This window comes from Odontomachus brunneus, unplaced genomic scaffold, assembly GCF_010583005.1.
Source record: "Odontomachus brunneus isolate Ranch 3 - 2012 unplaced genomic scaffold, Obru_v1 Obru_scaffold_123, whole genome shotgun sequence".
In the NCBI taxonomy this organism is placed as follows: Eukaryota; Metazoa; Arthropoda; class Insecta; order Hymenoptera; family Formicidae; genus Odontomachus; species Odontomachus brunneus.
Window position 1 is genome coordinate 991859 of NW_022639573.1, and position 22886 is coordinate 1014744.

The following is a 22886-nucleotide window of genomic DNA, read 5'->3' on the forward strand; positions in this document are numbered from 1 at the left end:
AATTCTTCTTTTAATACATGATAATGAATTTTTTTTAAATCTATGTTGTTATCAGTTTTAAAATCTATATATTAATATATTTTAAAACTATTATGCAGAAAATATTGAAAATAACAATTACTTAAGCAGAAAATATTGAAAATAACAATTACTTAAAAGAAAGTAAACAGAATAATCGCTTTTCTTAGCATAGTAAAATGATATTTTTCTGTGTGCACAGTGGATTGTAGCTGCATATAAGCGAATGTTTCAGTCGATTAGAATGAATATGTTTCTGTCATGAATTGCATCAGATTTATTCTTCAGTTTCAAATAAAAATATTCACTCGACGATTTAGATTGAAGAAAATTTGCAGTATATAAAAATTCACTCAAATCGAGGGACTCGGCTGTCACTCTATTTTTTAAATAAAATTTCACTCCAAGAAATTTAAAGAGTATGTTTCTATAATAATAGAACTTTTAGATTTATTTCAATCAGGTGTAAAGCTTTTATTATTACGATTACTATCGAGATTAATTAAATATTTATATATAACAATTTTTTCCCCTTCACTTTCAGATGCGGATGCGGCGGCGCAATTGGAAGCGACGGGTGCGAGCAACGCGGGATGGCGAGCCGTCCGATCCTCGAACAAGTCGCACGATATTGTTCGAGACGATAGCAGGTATACAGGGACTTCCGGAAATAGAAAGTCATATATCACATATTTCCGCGATAGCGTTGATTCATCGCGCGCGCATAACGCAGTCGGTTCACGCGCAAGCAGTTTCGCGCCAAACAAGACGACACGGTCGTTTAGCGCCCGACGTTCCAAGATCGATGACATCTGGACGTCATCCGAATTTAAAGCTAAAGCCGATCCTTCGGACGTTTTAAGGACAGACGGGACATTAGGCGGGATTTCGGAGATCGTTCGAAATTCAAGCGAGGTTAAGACTGGACCTTCATTTCACGGTCCTCTTGTTAATCCTAAGAAAATTCAAGACGAGAAGATAGATTGGGTAAGATCTGTCTTAGCGTCGAATAAAAGCCCCAACTTAGAATCTGATTCTTTCTCTGGTGGAGGAAGTCACTCTCGTAAAGTGGGAGTCAACAAATTGGAGAAGTCTAAGTCCGACGTGACTTCGAGTCTAAGTTACAAGTCGATGTTGATTCCAGCGAGATATTCGCTCGCGGAAAATGCTCCCTCAGGTAGTCGCGCGTCAGCTTTTAAGGGGACGAATTTTGCAGGTGTAACCTCTCGCGATGTCCGCATTGCGGGAGAAAATCGACAGATGTTGTCTTCAGTTAAAGTCAATTCGTCTTCAAAAAAGAATCTCGTTGGAAGTAATGTATCGTTTCGGAGAGAAGAGCAAGGTTCGCATATTTCTTCTTCCTTTTCTTCCTCTTCCTCACCCTCGCAGACAGAGAGAATGAATGTCCAGGGTAATCGTCAGAGAGGTGTTGCGATTCACACGACTTATCAGAATCCCAATTTGCTGTATAAAATCACGGACGGAGTGGACTCGTTCGTAGCTTCTTACGAGAATTTGAAGTCGCAAGTCGTAGTTGACCCTCTTCGCCATGTCGCCAACATTCGACGCGGCGATCTGAATAATTCAGGCGAAGCGGCGCTCAAGGCGTATTCGACCCTGATCCAGAAAGCAAAACCAGGAGCCGGTGATCACGGTCAACCCGCGTCTCGCAGGAAAGTGGTAACGTCTAATAGGAATTTCGTCAGGCTTCGACCCGCCATCTCGAATTCGCGCTTCAATCAGGTCGTCAAGTCGCAGGTAAAAAATCCACTATCAAAAAGCGACGTCGCGCTGAACCCCAGAGATTGGACAAAACTAAAGGCGAACGATGACATTCGTTTTGCCGCCTCTGGAACGGAAGAACTGACGAAGGGCAGCCACTTGACGCAGACATCTGCGAAGAAGAAGCTCGACTCGGGCGAGCAGACTACACAGGCAACGAGCAATTATCATTCTGCTGGCGCTCAGAAGGTGCCGAGTCAGAGCGTGAGAGTCGGCGATCAGAATAGCACGAGAGACGAATTTGATAGCGGTATACCCACGCACGACCCGAAGAACTGGCCGAACGGGGCGCTCCAGGATATCGAGGATCTGTACAATTACGAGAAGTACACCGCGTCTTTGGTGGAGACGAATGAAGACACAGACGCCGACCAGGCGGCGGCTTCGATTCTGTCGTCACACGGCGCTTACATCAATCACACAGACCCGGTACTCGACTCCAGCGTGAAGAAGATTATTCAGTGGCTGAAGATACCGCCGATCGTGCCGAACAACACGCGCTTTCCCGTCAATCAACACGACAGCGTTCACAAACCGATTGAGTCGGTGCTCGAATCGATCTATGAGAACCTCGAGCCGAATCGTCCGCTGAATGTTGAGGTCCACGATGGCAGTTACGGCACCGTGGTGCTTCAGAATGCGGTTACGAGTCAAGATTTCGATAGAATAGATTATCATAATTACCCAAATCGGCGGCCGAGTCCATCGACCTCAGTCGTTCGTCCTCAATATGCGACAACTCCTTCGAGCACGCCCGATACTTTGCTTTCTAACTCTTGGTCCGAGCTGACGTTACCGAAGCATAACAGCATCGTTTACAATCCCACGACGCACGTGTCGCAGAATACGGTGGTGCATATCCTGAACGACGGCTTGAAAAAACCGAATGTTACCGTGACGCAACTAAAAGTACCTGAATCGAGCGACGCATCAGTCCTAACCGACCAGGCGGTCTCCTCAGACTCCTCTTCCGAGGAGACTCCCTCGGAAATGGTCCAAAGGCCCAACGTTCACATAATGTTCACTTCTCAAAAGGATGAAGACGAGACACCTCCGAAGCAGGAGACCAATGCCTTCCCGTCGCCGTCTGACAACTCAAACTGCCCGACGATCATGATCAATTCTTACACCCGCGTGAACAACACGATTCAGAGCAAAGAGGGTTGCACCGACCTGAATATAATCATCAACTCTCACGTCCTCAACACGAACGTCTTCAAGCCGAGCGGAGAGCCGACCGAGACTCAACAACAGACTTCTGTAGCGACGCAGAGCTACAGCGACACGGACGAGAGCAATAAGTACGTAGAAGAGGTCGCCGACGACCTCTCTCACCAGGACTCCTCCAACAGTTACGTAACCGCGTCAGCCGACACATACGGCTCTTCTGGCTCGTTCCAATCGCCGTATCCAGTGGTGCAAGGCGACTACTATGATTCCCAGAAAGATCCCGTCGGGATCTCGAGTCACAATCCTATTTCCCCGGAGTTGTCGACCGTCGAGGTGTTCCAGGGTACCCAGATCAGCGTGTCCGCGCCGTACATTCCGTTAAAAGATACGGAAGCGACCGCAGGTCCGGTGGTTGACGGTGCAGCCGACGCCGTTGGCTCATCCGTCGACGGTCCCAGCGTCGGCGATGACGCGTCGAGTTCCGCGCTCCTGCCGCCAGCTGTTGGAGTCGGCGACATTGCTAGTGGCGCTTCCGCGAGTGGCTCGCCTGCCGGAAACGCACCGGCTGCCGGAAACGTGCCCGTCGTCGCTCTGCCGTCGTCGCTCAACGAACCCGGCACAGCGATGGGTCTAGCGAATAACGGTCTCGTACCGTCAGGTACTCTGCAGCTTCCCTCTTTGCCGAGTCTCCCCAGTCGACCCAGTCGACCGAGTGTTGGGGGCAAGCCGAGCTTGTCAAGCTCGGGTGGTGCGTCGCACGGTTCTGCGGGATCATCTTCGCACCATGACGACGACGACGACGATGACGATTTCGACATGACGCCTGGCGGCCTGATGCAATCGATGACCTCGGTCTTCACGTACTTTACCTTCTTGAATCCGTTGGGTTACAGCTTCTTCAGCCTAGCCGCGGCACCGTTCGCCGCGATGGCGGCCGGTGTGCTCGGCGTCGCTGCGTTTATCTTCCCGTGGGCCTTTCCGAGCGCCTTCGACTTCGGTCGTGCCGCCGATAAAGTCACCGTCAGGTTCAGGCCGAGCCTTGAGGAGTTCGTTAGGCAGGCCGTGCACAAGTACGATCGTTTGAACGAGTGGAAGAGCAAGCGCAGGAAGCGCAGGAGATGAATTCTGGATTCTCGATCTCTCGTGTGCGCGCGCACAATGTATATAACTCGAGATCATCGTCCACTGCTACTTCCAGCAGCATTGTAAATCGTGTGTCTTGGATAGATATGCGGGTAGATTGATAGGGGAGCCATGATAACACAGCTCGTATGAAGCGAGTATGATCTTCTAGTTAGAGTCATTTAGTCTAACAAAATTAGAGTTAGATGGATTATATAGATAGATATGATTTTTTCCTGGGAAAGGAAAAACAGTAGAATAAAACTTCCTGAGGGAGAAGTTAAGTAGAACTAAAAGAAGTGCAATTGGATTTATGCAGGCATTTTTGCTCGTCAAGGTAGTTGTTGTATGGCTAGATAGCATATTTTCACTAACGCATTAAAGGAGCTACTCATAAATTTACTATTTATCAAACAAAATTACGTCTCTCTATACATTTATTACACTATCTAACTATCACTGTTAATTTGAAGTAAAACTGAAATAAATGTATATGTATATACGATATTACAAATATGAAAAAATTATTATTTTTTATTTTTCTGATGAAAGATTTCTTTATGCATCAGTTTATCTGATACATATATACGGATAATAAAAAAATTTATATATATATATATATATATATGTATTTCGAATATTATTATAAATTATATGGACTTTTCATCCCGCTGCATTTTGAAATCAAAATGACCAGTAATCCTGAAATTTCTATATAATGTCTAAAATATATTAGTCTTCAATATTGTAACAGTTTTTCATTAAAATCTCATATGTAATTGGGAAGATATTCGAAATATATATATATATATATAAATTTTTTTATTATCCGTATATATGTATCAGATAAACTGATGCATAAAGAAATCTTTCATCAGAAAAATAAAAAATAATAATTTTTCATATTTGTAATATCGTATATACATATACATTTATTTCAGTTTTTCATTAAAATCTCATATGTAATTGGGAAGATATTAAAGTTTAGAAGATATTATATAGTTTGGAAGATATTATATAGTTTGGAAAATACATAAATTAAAAATAGTATGCTAGCCTCAAGAAACTCGTATAAAAAATGTTAAAGTAAAGTGTAAAAGTGCTTAGTTGCAAAAATCTAAGCTCTCGAATGGTCAAATCTTTTTTTTAATTGCACGAGCTGTTAGATAATATTTCACCGTGTATTTAGTACAAAATTTTATTGAATTCTCACGAAACTCATTTTATGATACAACTACCTTACGAATGAAGTTTGTTAGCATGTTTGGAAGATATGACCATTGATTATATTAATATTAATATATTAATAACGACACTAATACGATAAACATCTGATTAATATCACTCATCCGTCGTATTATATTATAGATATAATTCAAGTAAAATCGCTAATGATTCGCCGTGTATATATTTATGATATATTTTTGTACGATATTTGCAATAACTATACCTTTTCCAAAAGTAGCATAGCGGGATAATATTAAACCGTTTAACTATTGAATAACCATAACTAACGCGAATAACAAGAAATTGAGCGATAATCAGTACAATTACCGTTAGTATCTTATCTCCCTGTTATTGTCCGTCGTTATTACGATCGTGCGTAGAATAGTGCGTGGAACAGTGTTCCGTTTATATCATATATGTGCATACTAATATGAATTCTGATGGCAATATTTAACTTTACGATTATTAGTGAGTGTTCCCTGTTTTGTGTCAGTACTTTAACATAATTGAAGCTTACACCATTTCAGGGCATTAGCAGTACTTGTGCCAATGAATATGTAATACTAATAAAGCATTCGAAACACAATGACTGATATCTTCTTATGGCCTATATGATTCTTTATGCCTTTGTACGTTATGTAAAATATATATGTACCTACTTTTTCCCGTATCAATTTTATCCTGTCATTTTATCCTATCTATTCCCATCCTAATTCTGCTGCATTTTTGAAAAAAAGAAATTTTCTATAGATATTATGAACTGTTGCAATAAGTAAATAATTTCGATTTTGTAACAGTAAATAGGAGGATCATACTTGTCCGACGCATTTGTTTGTTAACTTAAAATTATTGAAAAATTGTGCAAAATTTCAAATAGCTTTTTCAAGCCTCAGCTAATAAATTATGAGATCATTAAAAAAATTAAGTTCTATATGATTTATAATTGTTTTTCGAACAAGACAGAAGCTACGTAAAAGCTACTTTGTTTTAAAAATCATAAATTTTGTAATATTTCTTAGAAAAAAAACAAACAGATTTGGTGGGATTTATATTTAAAGCCGTAATAATTAATGAACAAAATATGATATCTTGAAAGAGTCAAATTGTTTTAACTTGACAAAATGATATATTTTTATGTAAGAAAATATGATCAAATAACTTTAAATGACATTTTTACCCATTATACAAAAGTAAGTAAAAAAGTAAGAAACACAAGAAATCAAAAGAGAAACATGCATCCTGTGTTCCCGTGTTTGCTTAGTTTAATAGTTTCATCAAAATATAAAAATACCACATCCAAATACCACAGTTAAATATATTAAAATAACTTGAAAGATTATTGAAATATACACTATATATAAAGAGGAAAACAAAACTTCCACGTACCACAATATAAAAGTAGTATAATATATATATATTAAGTGAATAAGAGGATCACTCGTGTCCAAGATCGATTTACTCTAGTTATTTTCAAACAATAATTAATGATTTTTGTCGTTATCAAATCTCAAGTATTTTTGCTATATTAACTTTTTTTTTAAGTACATATGAAACCTTAGAACTTTTGGAGTGAGGAGAATTATAAAGTTATTAAAAGCGTCCGGACACAAATTTATTGTTTAATATATATTTTTAATAAATATAACAACAATATTATATATTGTTGTACTATCAAGTAAGATAATATTACGTAATTAACGGTTATCGAATTATAAATTATACATCTCATTTATATGCATTTATATGCATTTTGTATGTGTATATATTTACATACGTATATATGTATATACGTACGTATGTATATATATATATATATATATTTCTCTTTACAAAATCTAACTAGAATTAGACTTTAATAAATTATCCTTATTTTTTATAAAGTATCCTTATTTTTAAATTGCTCTAAAATATTATACAGATATAAAAATTTATTTGTGTCATAATAATTAATTTTAAACTGTATTATTTCCTTATTGCACCTCGCAATTTTCACATTGTATTTTTAATTTAATCATATTCTACATAAATTACCGTACAAATGACCTACTAATTGTACAGAAAATATGGGAAACGGGAGCAATTATACCAAGAAAATGAGATATTATACTTTTCAGGATTTCTTGTTAGAAGCTTTCAAACAATGAATTGTTGTAAATAGATTGACTATATAAAGATATTAGAGATAATTTCTCTCTATGTTTTTATGTTAAGTATGATTCTGCGAGTTTATACTTTTTTTCTATAATAACATAAATGTGAACATACAGTATCTCCTGGCCAGCATGCCCAGAGCTAGTTGGTGTGCAGCCCGAGGTCATTGACAAATATTTTATTATTGCTGCTCTGTTTCGAAAAAGGTGCAGACATATTTTCGATAGTCAAAATATGATATATTTTTATTTTTATTTATATTAGTGTATTAGTTAATTTGATATTTTAAGGTTAGAATCTATTAATATACACATATATAAAATATTCAATAGTCGACGTCACTAACTCTCTCTTGGAAAGTGATAAATTATAAAAAAGAAGCGAGAAGTTCGTATAAATATGTAATCCAAGATCTACCGTTATTGACTTATGGAGCTATGAAGTAAAAAAATTATCGATTTTTTCTAATTGCTTCATTTTTAATAAATAATTTGATAATAATGATTGTGAATAATCTTGGAACAAGTGAAAAATTGGTTATTCATTAAGGCTTCTGGTCCCTCGTCGCCATTTTGATCTGACATCAGAAGTGAAGAAATAAATATCGAAATTTCTCTCTCTCTCTCTTTCTTATACGTCCAAATAAAAGAAAAAATACATCAAAAATTACATTTAAAATCGATTAAGCATACTTTAAAAAAACTCCGAATACTTTCCCTTTGCTTTAACAATCAATAAATAACTATAAAATTAATGTGACAAAATAATGAGAAAATGTAGGTTAAAAAGAAAGATTGCATGTCACGTTAATTTTACGGTTATTGCTTGTTAGAGTAAAAAGAAAATGTTCGGAGTATTGCAAAGTATGTTTAATTGAATGCAAGTGTTATTTTTTGGATATATCTTTTTATTTTGACGTACTTTGCAAGAATTTTTTCTTTCTGATGTTATCAATAAAAGTTTCGCGGCGAGGCTAAAAGTCTTAAGGAAAATCTTGTAAAATGATCATTTGTAAAAATTGTTATAATTTTGTAAAACTTCATAAAATGAATGTAATTTTTCACCATCCTATATACAAAACCTTTGAATTTGTAAATTAAGAAGATGCCTACTACACATACATAATTTATAATATCTTTTTTTTAGTAAGTACTACAATCTCGAACGACTAGCGGGGGGCTGCGCCCCCCGCACCCCGCCTAACAACTAACCTAACCTATCGTCACATTAAGCGTCAGTCATTGTTTATTAAAGTGTTCAACTTTTGTGTTAATGTGACGTGTGATAGGTTGGGTTAGGTTAGTTTTTAGGGGGTGCGAGGGCGCAGCCCCCCGCTAGTTGTTTGATATTGCAGTTATTATTCGATATTGCTCGTTAACGGTACACAGTATCAAAAAACTGTAATATATTTTTCAAACTTCTTTTATCAATAACTTTTTAAAAAAACAATGAGCATCGGCTAAAATCTTTTGATTGTTACTCAGAACAGTGTCCTTGATAATATATATATCAAGGTGGAGGTCATTGCAGGGTGCTCCGTTATAGTCGATAATTACCAAATATATATTGTTTATTAGAAATCTTTTAATGATATTTCATGATTATTATTAGAACAAGATAAGTTAACATGATCACATAAAACATAAAGTTCTTTACTTAAAGAACTTTAGTTTATGAGTTAAATCAAACTTCGAAACATAAACTATCTTGATTTTCGTGAATTTATTTTGTAAAATATAATATGCTAATTTTTTTTATTAAAGTATTTCTTTATTGAAGATTTGGAGTATTAAATATTCCAATCTCTTGATTAATATAAGCGATAATTAAACGCAACCAAATTAGGCTGTATTATTTTAATCACAAACTGCGATACGTAAGATGAAATAAATTTATCTCATAAAGGAAGGCCACGAAGTGTAGGTCACCGAATTTGATGGCTTAGACCTTCTTCATCGAAAATAAATAGATACATATCTCATCGTTTGTCTAGATACTCCCCGTTTTCGAAAATCGAGGTCAAATATCATGGCGTCGGATCCTTTTCGGACCAGAAAGTATCTCTATAGATCTTCAAAAACAATTTTATTATTTATTTCTAGCGAATTAAATTATTGTTATTTATTTTACAGCGAATAATATATTTTATATTATGAAAATATTAAAAAAAAAAAAAAAAACAGCACGAAGAATCGAACATGGGTCCACGGAACATGAGTCCGATATTTTAACGAAGTCACAGTTATTTATCCCATACAGCACAAAATCTCTTGGGGACGCCCCACAGATGTCCTGAGGACGTAGAAACGTTTCCAGGACGTTCTTAGGATATATTCTGGATGTCTCCTGGATATTTATGCTATTAAGGATGCATATATAATCTTTAATAATTCGAAAAATATAGACTTGCGAGCCCCAAATATATTAGTGAAAATTAATCGGTTTGTGAAACTCTATAGATATCCCCTAATCCGCAATGAATCCGATGCCATGACATTTGATCTAGATTTTTTCGAAAACAGGTGGGTACCTAGACAAACGGCGAGATATGTGTCTATTTATTTTCGATGAAGAAGGTCTGTGCCAAAGCCTATCAAAATCGGTGACTCACACTTCGTGGCCCATCTTGTCAGATGCAGCGTGATCCCACTGTGATTTTATCTCGTTAATAACTATACTAATTCAAATAAAAAAATTGTTTAATGGAACCACGTTTGATTCACTTCTGACGAAATTTGACAACAGAATTTGTTTTCAGCGGGCAATTGAACAACACCAAGCGTGATTTGAAGGATTTGCAATACATGGACCAATCTTTGAGAACGGTCGCCACCCAATTACTTAACGTCACGAGCCCGGAGGACATAGTAAAGACTAGCAGTCAAGAGCTCATAAAGGCCGAACATGGCACCGGGACGACGCAGAAGACCTCAGAGAAGAGTGACGTGTCGTTGATAAAGGAGATCAACTCAGAGATCAGTAACTTGGAATCCATGGGCGTAAGTTTTGGCAGACCGATTAATTCGAAGTTTAGTTACTTCGAAAATAAATTCGAAAACAGTCATCCCGGTCACGCGATGGCCATAACAGAGGAGGAGTTGGAACGAGAGATGAGCACCACAAGGCTGATAACAGCTTATAAGAATCATCCTACCACCACCGGCGGCATCTCCACTTGGATTCTGCTGAATCCACCGTCTACGACCATGAAGAGCGTCATGGAGGTTGAGAAAAAGACAAAGCAACCTTTTCAGACGGAAGTGCGACTGACGGTAAGACCGAGCTCGTCGATAGAGAGGGTGGAGACGATCCCGCAACTTGAAAAGATTACAGAGAAGACCACGCCGCAGCTGACATCTATTATAACCACGGAGAAAATAACTGTCAGTACAAAGAAGCCAACATCAACCACGTTGAAGAAGAGCACAACTACTTTGAGGCCGGAGAAGATCACTCAGAGTCTGGAGAAAGCAGAAACTTCCTCGAGTACGACCTTGAAAATGGTACGTACTACGACAGCAAGTGCTACAACAAACGACGGAGTAACTTCCACGACACTTGCACCCACAACGAAGAAAAATCAAAGTCCACGGACTACCCCTAAGCCAAAGGTCACGTCGAGGACGACTTTGCATCCAAAGCCAACGTCGGTAACGACGAAACCGTCGAGACCGAGTCAGCAAAGTAGACCGAAGCCTAACCCGACGAAGAGAACCACGGTGAAACCTGAAACGATAAAGAACGAGACCGCGTCGACCGGCAAAATCGAGAAGGTGACGTTCAAGCCTGTTCAAATAATTACGAGCCCAAAGAACAGGCCAGAGAATACCGAGAGGCCAATGTTCGTCACCAAGATAAAAGCCTCAGTACTCATGGACACGCAGAAGATACCGACCACTTTGCTGCCAGCACCCACTGCAACCACCTTGAGTGCTACTACCACGTCCAAGTCGAATCTGTCAGGTGCGGATCTCGTGGAAGTGCCGGTGAGGTCGAAGCCGATCGGCACGAAGGTCAACAACGTATTAAAGGTGCAGCTGAAGAAGCCTGCTGATGAGACCACGCAGATCGAGGTCGAACCGATCAAGGTGAACGCTCCGATCTTGAAGATCGAGAAGGTAAACAAGGACAAGTTGGACAAGATCATGGAGAAGGATACAGATGATCTTGCGAATTCCAGGATAGACTTAAAATTCGACTTTAATCCCGAGCTAACGAAGATCAACGTGCAGACGCAAACGGAAGTAGCCACGACGACAACGACATCAGCAACAACGGCGACGACGCCTTCATCAACCGCAGCGGCGACCACGACGAAACGACCGAGACACAATTCGAAGAGGAAGAAGAACAAAGGTCGTAGACGCAAACCGTCCAGTACTTCGGTGGCGCCAAGTTCGACGGTAGCGAGCATAATGTCTACTTTAATAGAGACTAGCGAGAGTGTCACTGACTCCACTGTCATAGACAACGCAGTTCAGGAATCGAAGATCGCGCCTGAGACGAAGATTGCAACGAATACGACGAAGACAAAAAAGAAACAGCCGCAGAAGGCGATCAGCACGCAGATCTATAACTTCCTCAGTCGCGAAGTGATGCCGAGCTTCGGCGTGATGTCGTTGGTGGGTCTTGGTCTCGGTCTAGCCTCGTACTTCTTATATCCCTTCGGGGGCACTATCTCTCGCAGGAACTACGAGGTGGAGCCGAACTACAAGTACAATTTGGAGGATTATGACGGTAACTATGGCCAGAGCGAAGAGGAAGTGCTCTCCAAGGTGTTTCAGGGAATGACGAATCACGAGGGCAAATATCCAGGAATAAAGGACCAAGGAAACAACTACTATCATTATCAGCATTACGATGGCGCGTACGACGCTCAGACGACGAAGAGAGTTGACTCCAGGTAGAGTTCTGTAAAGATATCCTCAGATACAACATAAACTTCTTTAAAGACAACTTAAAGACGTAAAAACGCGTCTAAAAAGAAAATAAGACGTTCTTTGAAATTTTTTAAGACGTATTTTAAAAGTTTATGTTCTCTATCATAACTAAAGCCGCTATCAATCCGTTCGTTCATTGAAGTCACTGGGATGTTTATAATTAGTTCTTGAGTATTGAGTAGGGAAAATATTAGTTCTCTTTCGTATCGAGTAGGGTTATTTAGAAACTTAAAGTTTTGGTTATGATAGAATCGAATGGATTTTATTGTTTTCATAATGAACGAGAAGAAAAAAATCAATAAGAGCCAATGCAAGATCTCAGTTACGAAACTTACTCAATCATGAAAAAAAATAAAATTAAAAATGAAACACCAAATGGATTTCTGTAAGAATTGCTTAAACGTTTCGATCGTCATTCCGAACTTTTTGAATGGAAAAAACAGAAATAGTGTTACAATAAATTTTTTAGACTATATACATGCCACTTGTGTGGAATGCAGGAATTCTAAGAGACATATCAAACCCTGCAAATAAAGGTCCAATATTCATTCATTATCGAATATAATCTGGTCTGATCTATATCTGCTTTGGTAAAGTCAAATCTGAGCTTAGTCTGGATTAGCTTTTTGTCAAGACAAGAAGCAGAGTCTCATTTTATTAAAGTGGATACAGACCAATTTTATAATGATCGGGCCAGATTAGGTATTGAGCCTTGATTTGAGCAAGGCTCTAACCCTAAATCTCATTTTTGTGTCGATTGTGAAGTTTACGGTGTTCTGCTTTTTGTATTCTAGGGTGGTACGTTTAATCCAAAAATATTCTACTCCTTTTCCCAGCTGAAAACAAACATTAACTAACAGTAACATTACATCAATGTTATAACTCAATAAATTCCCACTCAACAATATAATTGTTACGTATAACAAATGTTACATTGTATTTATATTATTAAGTTGAGAATTATAATATTGATGTAATATTACTGTTAAACAATGTTTACTGTGAGTTGTAATATTACATATATATAATATAACATATGTGTGTTATTTTTGTTTTTCTCCACTAAAAGGGATCAGAGTGACGATTGAAAGCAACTTTTGTAAGAGTCCGTTTGGTGCGTCATTCTTTATTTTTTTTCGCATTGAATAGATCTCGTAATTGAGATCTTGTTTGGCTTTTATTGGTCTTTTCTTCTTATGCGTCAAAGAGCATTTTTCTTTTCGTTAAATTTCTAACAAAGGTGGGATACTTCGGGTGTAGTATGAGAAAAGATGCGGTGTTATGATAGATACACAAATTAGGGCGAATATAAGTCAAATAATTACATTCGTACAACTCTAATTCCAGATACCCGTCTGTATCCACGTCTCCACTCTACAGACCTGCGGAGAACACTCAATCTGCAGTGAAATATCGTAACACAGACTACAACAGGTACTCCGAGATACAAACTACGCCGGTTTATTATGATCGCAAGCACGTAGAAAGACTTGCCGAAGTGCCGGGATCAGCGAATCGGCAATTCGTGGTCGGTAACGTACCTAAGGAGTATCCATTCGACGTGAAAGCCGCCGTTCTACCTATAGTCAGCAAGAAAGGAAACGGCTATGAGTCGACTGAAGGCGGACAGACGCAATTTGAGCGTGACATTGCTCAGAGCTTCAACTTCCCACCAGGTTCAGGCAATGTGCACGGTTACGGTTCCGCTCACCTCTCTGAAGCGTCGACCGTTAGGACGGACGACGGATACGAAGAAATCGAGATCACGCCAACTGCAGTAGCTGTTGAGCATGGACCGCGGTCTCTCAAGGTGAAACGAGCCGCGTCTATCGACGGAGATGGCCGCCTTTCGCGGTCGAAGAGAGAGTCGGTAATACAGGTGATACCGTCGAAGCATGAACTAGAGGAGGAAGAAAAAGAAGAGGACTTGAGCAACGAGATCTTGGACATTATCGACTTGGCGCTACCGGGCGGGGACGATCAAAAAACTCGAAACAGCAGCGAGAACAATAACGAGGTCGAGGACTTGGAGGCGCAGAAGAGGAAACGGCAGGAAGAGGTTAATATGCGCGCGAAGGAATCCACCATGAGGACTTTCACCACCCTCGCTCAAAACTTGGAAAACGCAGAAGGCACGACGAGGGTTCCCGAAAGCGTGGAATCGACCTCGAAAACTGTCGAGGAAACGAACGACGATACGAATAAGGACACCACGGAGGAGACGCACACTGTGAATACGACGTCGTCGAGTTCCAAGAACGCCGAGACGACGACTATCGAGTGGTTCGAGAGCTCGACCACGCAGAAGCCCACGGAGGGCTTCAGCCTCTTCAATTTTGTGAAGAAGGTGGCTGAGATCAAGTTTAGGCTGGGCTTGACGATTCTTAAACACGCCAGTGAGGGTTTTGCTCGGTATCTGGGCCACGTGCAGAAAAGGATCAACGGCGAAGAATGAAAAACCGTAAAAGAGAGCGAACGAGCGAGTGGAATGTATCGCGAAAACTTGAGGAGCGGCGGTAACTCCTCGTGACGATTGAAATTCTGTCGCGCGACAATGCGCCTTGATACGTGCGCGCTAGTCATAGTGGTTGACTTAGTGCGTTCGCTTCTCGGAATAGCGATCATGTAATTTTTTTCTAAAAAGAGAAACGAAAGTAAAAAGTGAAAAGTTTCACACGTGAACTGGACCAATTTAGCGGTCATGTATCTTTTTACAATAGAAAGGAGAAACTTTTAGTTTTCACGAGTTCACGCTAGTGAAAAAATACATGATCAACTAAAGGCGGCCATCACGTAACGTTTCCCTAGGAATGCAAAGGAAACAATTTCACATTTCTATTATTCAGAAAGACACATGATTACGGAAATATTCGAGTTTATTCATGAAATTTCTCACTTTTTTGCTCTTAGGAAAAAGTTACATAATTACTATTTTGAGCTGTGGTTATATAATTTTTCCCTAGGAGTACGAATGTGAAAAGTTGGACGTTTCCATTATTCGACACATGATCACTAAAGTTATTGAGTTCATGTGGAACTTTTCACTTTCCCGCTCTTAGGAAAAAGTTACATGATCACTGTACTGATCAGTGATCATGTAATTTTTCTCTAGGAGGGTGAACGTAAAAAGTTTTACATTTCTATTGTTCGACAAGACACATGATCGCTAAAATCACGTAAAACTTTTCACTTTTCCGTCCTTAGAAAGAAGTTACGTGATCAATACTTTGCGTTCCGGGGCGGGTAATGGCGGACAATCGAGTTATTAGACAACCGTGGACTCGAAGAGGAGGCATAATGCAACTGTCTCGTAACGGTAGTCGGACATGAAGAAGCGACCGCCGACTTCACGGTCGATCCGATCGAGACGTAATTTCACGGGCGATCATTTTTGTCCGCGTCGCCGCGATAAACGACGCCGCGTCCTTTCACTTAGAAAGCTAAAACGATGAAGAGGAACACGAAATACTGTTACTCCGGTGAACGTAACGTCACGTCTTCCTCTTCGAGGTATGGAATACGCGATATGGACTTCTTCGTCTTCTCCTTCTTCTTCTTTTTCTTCTTCTTCTCCAGGATCTTTGATGTTAGACGCGCGGGGGATCGATGATCGACGACAACGACGACGAAGACGACATTCTCTTGCGATAAACGTTCGATAAAACGTGATGAGCTTTAACGTCGGTCTTCGGATCCTCGCGCGCATGCACACGGAATGTATCTTGCTACGCGCAAGGTGTCGCAGAGCGCACGATAAGATGCATTCCGGGATTAATTTGTTCAACGGCGAAACGAGCAAGGTAGCGCTGGATTGGTGGAGGGGTTTCGGAAGATTTCTCTTTCTCTCTTTCTTTCTCTCTCTCTTTGCTCTCTTCGAGGATCGATTAGATCTTTATTGCAAGTCGCTTAATGTCTCTCTATAATTGTTTTGGTATGTGTGCTGCTCTCACCCTCTCGCTGGAGGACGAGCGAAGACGTATGGAAGAGTCGATTATTGGGCAAAACTTATAGCTGTAATGTATATTATAAATAAATAAATAGCTGAACGAACGAACGAATAAATAAATAAATAAATAAGTATGCAACTATGTAATACCCTGATATGCGTTATGTAAATAAATATAATTGGAGATTGCAAACGCTTGTTTCTCTCCCGCGTGAGCGCGGTCGCATCGCACAGAGGATGTTGTCGAATGGCCTATCGGCGTCCTTGAAAAATCCGCAGGGGTTATACATATTTCGCTTCATTCTAATTTCACTTTTCTATCTTCAGTCGCCACCGGAACAGCAACAAGTGGCGGTTCTTTCTCAATCGATCGTATTTAGTTGCCCTCATATATACGGACGGCAATACATCGATTATTCAATAACATATTCAGTAATGGTATATCTATAATCCAACTGACTACCGTGACGCGTGTCTCGAGAAAACAGCTCGCGAGGGGTAGGTTTCTAGAACGTTTTACTTCAAATGTACATTTGGAATTGAAATTCTCGTGCAAAGCAGACGAGAGGTCCCAATTCCACTAAAATTATTCAATTTCTGGGCGAACTGTTCAGTAACATTGTTATTTCTAATCTATTGATCATGTATCCTTTTCCCTGCTGTAAACTCGTGAAAAGTGAAAAGTTTCATTGGCAAACTTAATCAATGAGATTGAGGTTAGGTTTGATGAAAGGATTCATTGACGCGCGAATTGAATGAATGAAAGCTGCCGATAAAACTTTTCACTTTTCACGAGTTCACGTTAAGGAAAGAGATACGTGATCGATATCCTGAATTCCCAACGTTCTAGATCTAAATGTTTCAGTATCATTCGCTTACGGCATAGTCGCGTCTCGCTCCTCATCTCTCGAATCGTCACTAACGCGTGGTTAGACTCGGAACGGAAATTTTGTTATCTTAATTTCAACCTACAGTCTCATTGGTCTCCTCTGTTGGGCGTTATACTCAGTTGCGAGCTTATGTAGATCCACTTCGAGGTCGTTGGACTTCCTCAAACTACGCTCCGTTAGCGCGACGTCTCTCTTTCGACGGCCCAGCATCATCGGTATCATCATCGCCATCGTCGCCGGTAACATGCCTGTCGTCATGGAGGTATAATAATTTTGCAATGGTTTTTATTTCAGTATTAGTATCAGAGTTACTTAACTTGAATAAAAAGTCGCCTAAGGTAAAACAACCAATTATTGACAACCCCTTAATCATAGATGCTCTAGAAAGAAAACCTGGTTTTTCTTACGACCAGCATTGCAGTTAAATTTCTTGCCTGCACTCCATGATTCCAAAAGAGAAGTTCATAACTAAAACTGTGAACAACAGCGGTTGATCGCAGGAAAAACCAGGTTTGACTGAAGTGTCAATGACTAACCCACACAACGTAGAAGACGTCTTATATCTCGATTTTAGATGTTGTGTTTTGTGGGTAAGGGAGTGTCTTACCCTAGTCTATATATTTGATACTTGTAGTTGATTTGTTACAGTCATGTACCTGCTCCAACGGCTGCCAGGACGGCTGAGCTCGACGATTGGCCGCTCAGCGTGTTTCTGATCGGTCTTTTCTTCAAGGTATTTGCCTCGGTCGTCAGTTTCTGCATCTCGTACTCCTTGCGGCTCTGCTCGACGCTCTTGAACGACTTCTCGACTTCCAACAAGCCCCCGTGAGACGTTGTAGTGTTTGTACCGTTGATCGACGGCAACACCGTCAATCTGACCTAGGTAAACGATTTTCCATAAAGCGGCCGTCAATGATGATCTTGAAGAATCGCCTCCAGTTCACAAGAACGGAGAAAATGTTTTTGATTGTGAAAACGGAGATTTTCGATTGAACATCAAATGCGATTATTTTTTACATTTAATTAATCTATTAACAACCGGTCCCAGTTCTGGGCTCTCCTTTTTGCTTGAATAATATCACTTGATTAATGTGTAATTATACATATATATTTTCAGTATATAATTCTTAATTATATTTATGTGTTCAATAAAAATAGTTGTAACACACTAATGTAAGATTTCTAATAAGTAAGTTGATCATTTAATTAAAAAGTTTTGTAAAATAATGATGATCTTTAATGAATTAATCATGAGAAATTGTGGCACACAACGAGATATAGACAATATATTTGACAATATATTTAAATTTAAAGCACTTAAATCATATCTTTGGAGAGATAATGACAGAGAATCAAGTCTCTTTGATCATTTAGCCTAACCTGGCGTTTCGAAGTCATCACGGGTATTGCGGAATCCGATTCCTCTTTGTCCCTGTTGCGGTGACTCATTGTCGTGTTGATCTTTTTGAACATCTCCGGACTTATTGTATCGATCTTGATCGACCTTTGTCTCGACTTGGCGTATCCCCTGTTTGTTGATAAGAGGACCCATTGGCCGTCGCCGCTAGCCGGATGACTCGGTGGATGATTGTTTACGTACTGATAGTGCGAGAAGTTTGGTCGCTCAGTGATCAGAGTGGGTCGTAGTCGATCTTGATCGAATCTGGACGGCCAATCGTTGTTATTCTCTGATTGGACCTTCTCCGAAAACTTGTCGGCGAATTGGTACGATGGTTTGGAGGTTTGCGGTCTCGACCAAGTGCTAGGAAAATTTGCCGGTCTGTCGTCAGTGATGATGTCGCTCGGGCGATGAGGATCATGCTTGTTCCACGGCCTGTTTTCTGGTGGCCACTTCTGCGCTTGGGTAGATGACGACGCGTCATCTGGGTGATAAGGAGGACGTGAGACCGGCTTTTGCCATGGCTTCTCATTGTTGTCGGACCAGTTGGGTTTCGGCTTGTCGTACCTGGGATTCGATCAAGCGCTCTTGCATTTTCCCAAGACCGAGTTTTCGTAAAGAAAAATTTTAATTCAAAGTTTTTAGTTCTCAATGCGCTAATAAGTCTCTAATTCAAATAAGGTCGTCGCAAAGATATAAAGTATTAAGGTCCATCAAGATAAGTAACTGTGTTATACTTTTAAAATCTAATCTCTTATTTTATACTATATTAGTTTTTGTTACACAAAGTATAAGGTATAAAACTTATAAAGATTTAATAAGATTGATTTAAAGTCTTAAAGTTCTCATCAAAGATATCGACTGATCTTTGAAGAAATTTTCATTTTGAACAAATAAGAAAATTAATTATATTTCCTCTTTTTTTTGTATATTTCGATTTTCCTACTCGAGGAGAAAATCAAAACAAAAGGTAATAAGCGAACAACTATATTGCCTAAACTATTTTTTTCTTTTTCTGTTAAATACTGTAAATATATTGCCGAGTGCCATATTGCAAACTTAGTCACGAAAAAAAAGTTTCAATTTAAACATAAAATAGCAAGCGTCTTGTCTCGTTGTAATAAGCGCAAAGTCTGTTTCGGAATTGTCCACAGCCTCGTATAGTGAAAGGAAAATTGGCGGTTGCCGGTACTCACCACGGTTTGTTGTTTTCATAAGTGGGTCTGATGGAGTAGTCGCTGGCCCATGGTTTCATGCTCGGTTTATCCCACGCTGGCTTTATCTCCGGCCAAGGTCGCTGCGTGCTGGGATTAGCCTGCCATTTGGAAATTTTGCTCTTAGACCACGGAATTGCCTCCAACGTCACCCAGCCGTTCCTGTCTTCGTAAGTGTTTGTACCATAATACTTGTTTCTCTTCAACGTGTCGTTCAGCTCGGTCAACTAGATTGACGGGAATAAGAGATGACGAGAGATCATCAACCACGCTCTTCATTACGTAACAACAGATCATATAATAAATATTTTGAAGCGCACTGAATGTTTCTGTCTTAGTCAATGATCAATCTACGCACATTAACATTTTAGGTTCTCCTATTTACACTTTAAATAACGACACATTAGTTCACAGGTGTGTTAAGCGATTTTTTTAAGCACAAATGAGATATGATTTATGCTCCTTTTTACAAAGTTATAAACATATAAAATACACATATAAAAACCTATAACATATAAAATACTTCTTTTCGTCACTTGTTATCGATATTTGATACATCTGTGAACTAATACTCAGCGCGCTCACTTTGATATATTCATTATTATCTACCAATATAATTATTTATTATCATTTTACCCAAAAAGTATGTTCCTTACCGCGTCCTCGATCGAAGTATCGTTTGTACTCTGATCGAGTTTCTCGTCTTGTTCATGATTGGTGGTAGCCTCGGTAGTCTCATCGTCCACCTCTAAGACGAGCGATTCCGTGGTTGGTTTCGGGATTCTGTAAGGATATTTGAAGTCTTTTTCCGTAGTACTTCTAATCTTGTTCGCGTAGTCCTCAAGGAACTTGTTGAGTACGTCAGGATTAAAAGTCGAGGTCTCGACGAAGGAATTCCTCCGATGATATTGGTCGCTCGAAATACCCTTCATCATCCTCTCGTCCTCATTCTGATGCTCGCTCTGCATGTTATCGTACAATGGATTTGGCGTGATCGCTATGGGATCCTGGAGGATCCTCAGATTGTCAGCTTTTGTTTTGAACATCTCGGACGCGTTTGTCCGTACTTGCATGAAGTATCTGGTGCTGCACTGCGACCCTTCCAACATCAAGATCGTAAGGAGCAGGTAGACCGCTCCTCTTGGCGTCATCTGAAACACGAAAAGCCTTATTTCGTACGTCAATCTCGAATTTTTATCCCGGCATTTTCTTTCGTTCCTGCAGATTGTCGCTAAAGTTACCGGCAAATGGTATAATTCTATAATTGTTATACGGAAAAAAAGTTTGATTTGATTAATCAAATTTTTGGTAAAAAATATTAACAAACTTTTGGTTAAAGCTGCCAGAATTTTGTTCAAATTAACAAAAATTCTGATTAAACAGAATTTTGGTAACTTCAATCGAAATTTTCTGGTTTGTTCATATTTTACGAGAAATTTAGTTAATCCAACTAAACGTTTTTTCCGCGTATAAAAATGGTTATACTAAGAAGGACATTGCACAAAAATCAGATGTGCGCGAAGCTGAAGACGACAATGAATAAATAAAATCACGAACGCAATTTCGTTGAGCAGGTTTATAGGGGAGAGAAAAGGTTTAGGTCTGATTTTTCAATAGTACATAGAAAAAAGAAATTTGTTGGTTTAACCAAATTTCTAACAAAATATGAACATATCAGAAATTCCGGTGGAAATTACTAGAATTTCAAGTTAACGAGATTTCTGGCTAACTTAAGTTGAATTCTGGTAACTTCAGCCGGGGAATTTTCTGATTCGTTCATGCCTCACCAGAAATGTGATTAATCCAACCAAACGTGTTTTCCGTGTAGTTTAAATTTAAATTTGTGTTTAAACTTTGTTTAAATACATAGTTAAAACAGAATCTAAACATAAATTGAAGTTTAAACTACTATTGAAAAATAGACCTTTGTGTGGATTCGCAATTTCCCCGAGACCACTGTCATCCGCCACCTCAAAGTGTCCCACTCCGCAATTACGCACAATCGTCTTGTAACGACTCTGCGAGTCGTCCTACTCTCGTGATGAGTGTGTCGCGATAAGCGTCGAAGGAGGACGACGATAATCCGCACAACGCGCCTGTCGCACTGACCGTGTCAATATCAGTCGTTCGAGTCGTGGCGCCTTTAATTACATGAACAACGAGGCCCGTGCGCGGCTTGTCGCCTCCAGGGAAGAGAGAAAGACGCGCGACCCGATACAGGAACTGCTCGTAATGTGCGACTGTCGATGACGATGATGTCGATGACAAAAATAATAACAACAACAACAACAACAACACAGAGCCAACGTGCTGCGTATGAATGCGGATAGAACGGAAATGCCACGGCCGGCCTCGACTCCTCAAGGTCCGAGATAGCTCTGTTGCCGAGACGTTGCCCTCGTTTGCTTTTAATCCAGATCCCCACTTCGTCGGTACTTGGTCCATTTTGCATCTTCCTCCGATCCTTGCCCGCGCTAGTCCGTTCTTCCCTCCGTTCTTCTTGGTCACCTGGAGAACGGGCGCCACATTGTCTCTCCTACTCTCCCCACGGAGCCATCCCGCTCGCTCGCGAATACACGCGTCTCTTTCTCCATCGCGTACGAACGCGATCTCTCTCTTTCTCTCGCTCCGGTAACATGGTATCCTACAGCAAGGTACCACACGAAGTCTTTCTCTTTCTCCCTGGATAACGATCGTTCTTGGAACACAATGGACACAATGGGAGGCGAGGTCAGTCGCCGGTGCCGCGATCGATGATCGATGGGATCGACGACGCCGTCGTCGCCCGATTCCGACGGGTGAATGATGTCTGTATTTTTGCGCGAGGTACTGTTGGACGTTATACGGGACCATTGAAGATAGCGGTGCCTTCGGGTATTCGTTTTCTTAACGATCTTAACGATAGCGGATGGTTGTATCTTCGTATAAAAATCGCTTCAAGACCTTTGAATGACCGGAAAAATAGACTATACTCTGGAATTTTTTTCTAGAAAAACCCCGCAACATATTAATCTGTAACTTTGCACA

General features: G+C 39.9%; 2 protein-coding genes across 6 annotated transcripts; one reads left to right on the forward strand and one right to left on the reverse strand.

Moving 5' to 3' along the window:
• Positions 1-678: 678 nt before the first annotated feature.
• On the forward strand, positions 679-16549 carry LOC116849670. Its single transcript, XM_032827041.1, has 3 exons — positions 679-4091; positions 10229-12373; positions 13758-16549. The coding sequence occupies exons 1-3, from the start codon at positions 1150-1152 to the stop codon at positions 14863-14865; spliced, it is 6195 nt and encodes a 2064-aa protein (XP_032682932.1). The 5' UTR covers positions 679-1149; the 3' UTR covers positions 14866-16549.
• LOC116849658 lies at positions 16283-22319 on the reverse strand. 5 transcript variants are annotated; one of them, XM_032827022.1, is made up of 6 exons: positions 21969-22319; positions 20516-21010; positions 19845-20086; positions 18627-19212; positions 17903-18125; positions 16283-17494 (listed from the first exon to the last, which is right to left on the reverse strand). In XM_032827022.1, the coding sequence occupies exons 1-6, from the start codon at positions 22302-22304 to the stop codon at positions 17325-17327; spliced, it is 2052 nt and encodes a 683-aa protein (XP_032682913.1). In that variant the 5' UTR covers positions 22305-22319; the 3' UTR covers positions 16283-17324. The 5 variants fall into 5 exon arrangements, with proteins under 5 accessions (XP_032682913.1, XP_032682915.1, XP_032682912.1 ...); XM_032827024.1 differs by having other exon boundaries at positions 17903-18120; positions 19842-20086; XM_032827021.1 differs by having other exon boundaries at positions 19842-20086.
• Positions 22320-22886: the final 567 nt, after the last annotated feature.

Bases quoted from the DNA above. Each gene is read 5' to 3' on its own strand.
- LOC116849670 (XM_032827041.1), top strand. From the start codon at position 1,150: ATGTTGATTCCAGCGAGATATTCGCTCGCGGAAAATGCTCCCTCAGGT. The intron at 4,092-10,228 runs AATTCTGGATTC...ATTTGTTTTCAG, and splicing joins CGCAGGAAGCGCAGGAGATG to CGGGCAATTGAACAACACCA. The intron at 12,374-13,757 runs GTAGAGTTCTGT...CTCTAATTCCAG, and splicing joins ACGAAGAGAGTTGACTCCAG to ATACCCGTCTGTATCCACGT.
- LOC116849658 (XM_032827021.1), bottom strand. From the start codon at position 22,304: ATGGACCAAGTACCGACGAAGTGGGGATCTGGATTAAAAGCAAACGAG. The intron at 21,011-21,968 runs GTCAGTGCGACA...TTCGTGTTTCAG, and splicing joins GAACGACTGATATTGACACG to ATGACGCCAAGAGGAGCGGT. The intron at 19,213-19,841 runs GTGAGTACCGGC...ATCGAATCCCAG, and splicing joins TATGAAAACAACAAACCGTG to GTACGACAAGCCGAAACCCA.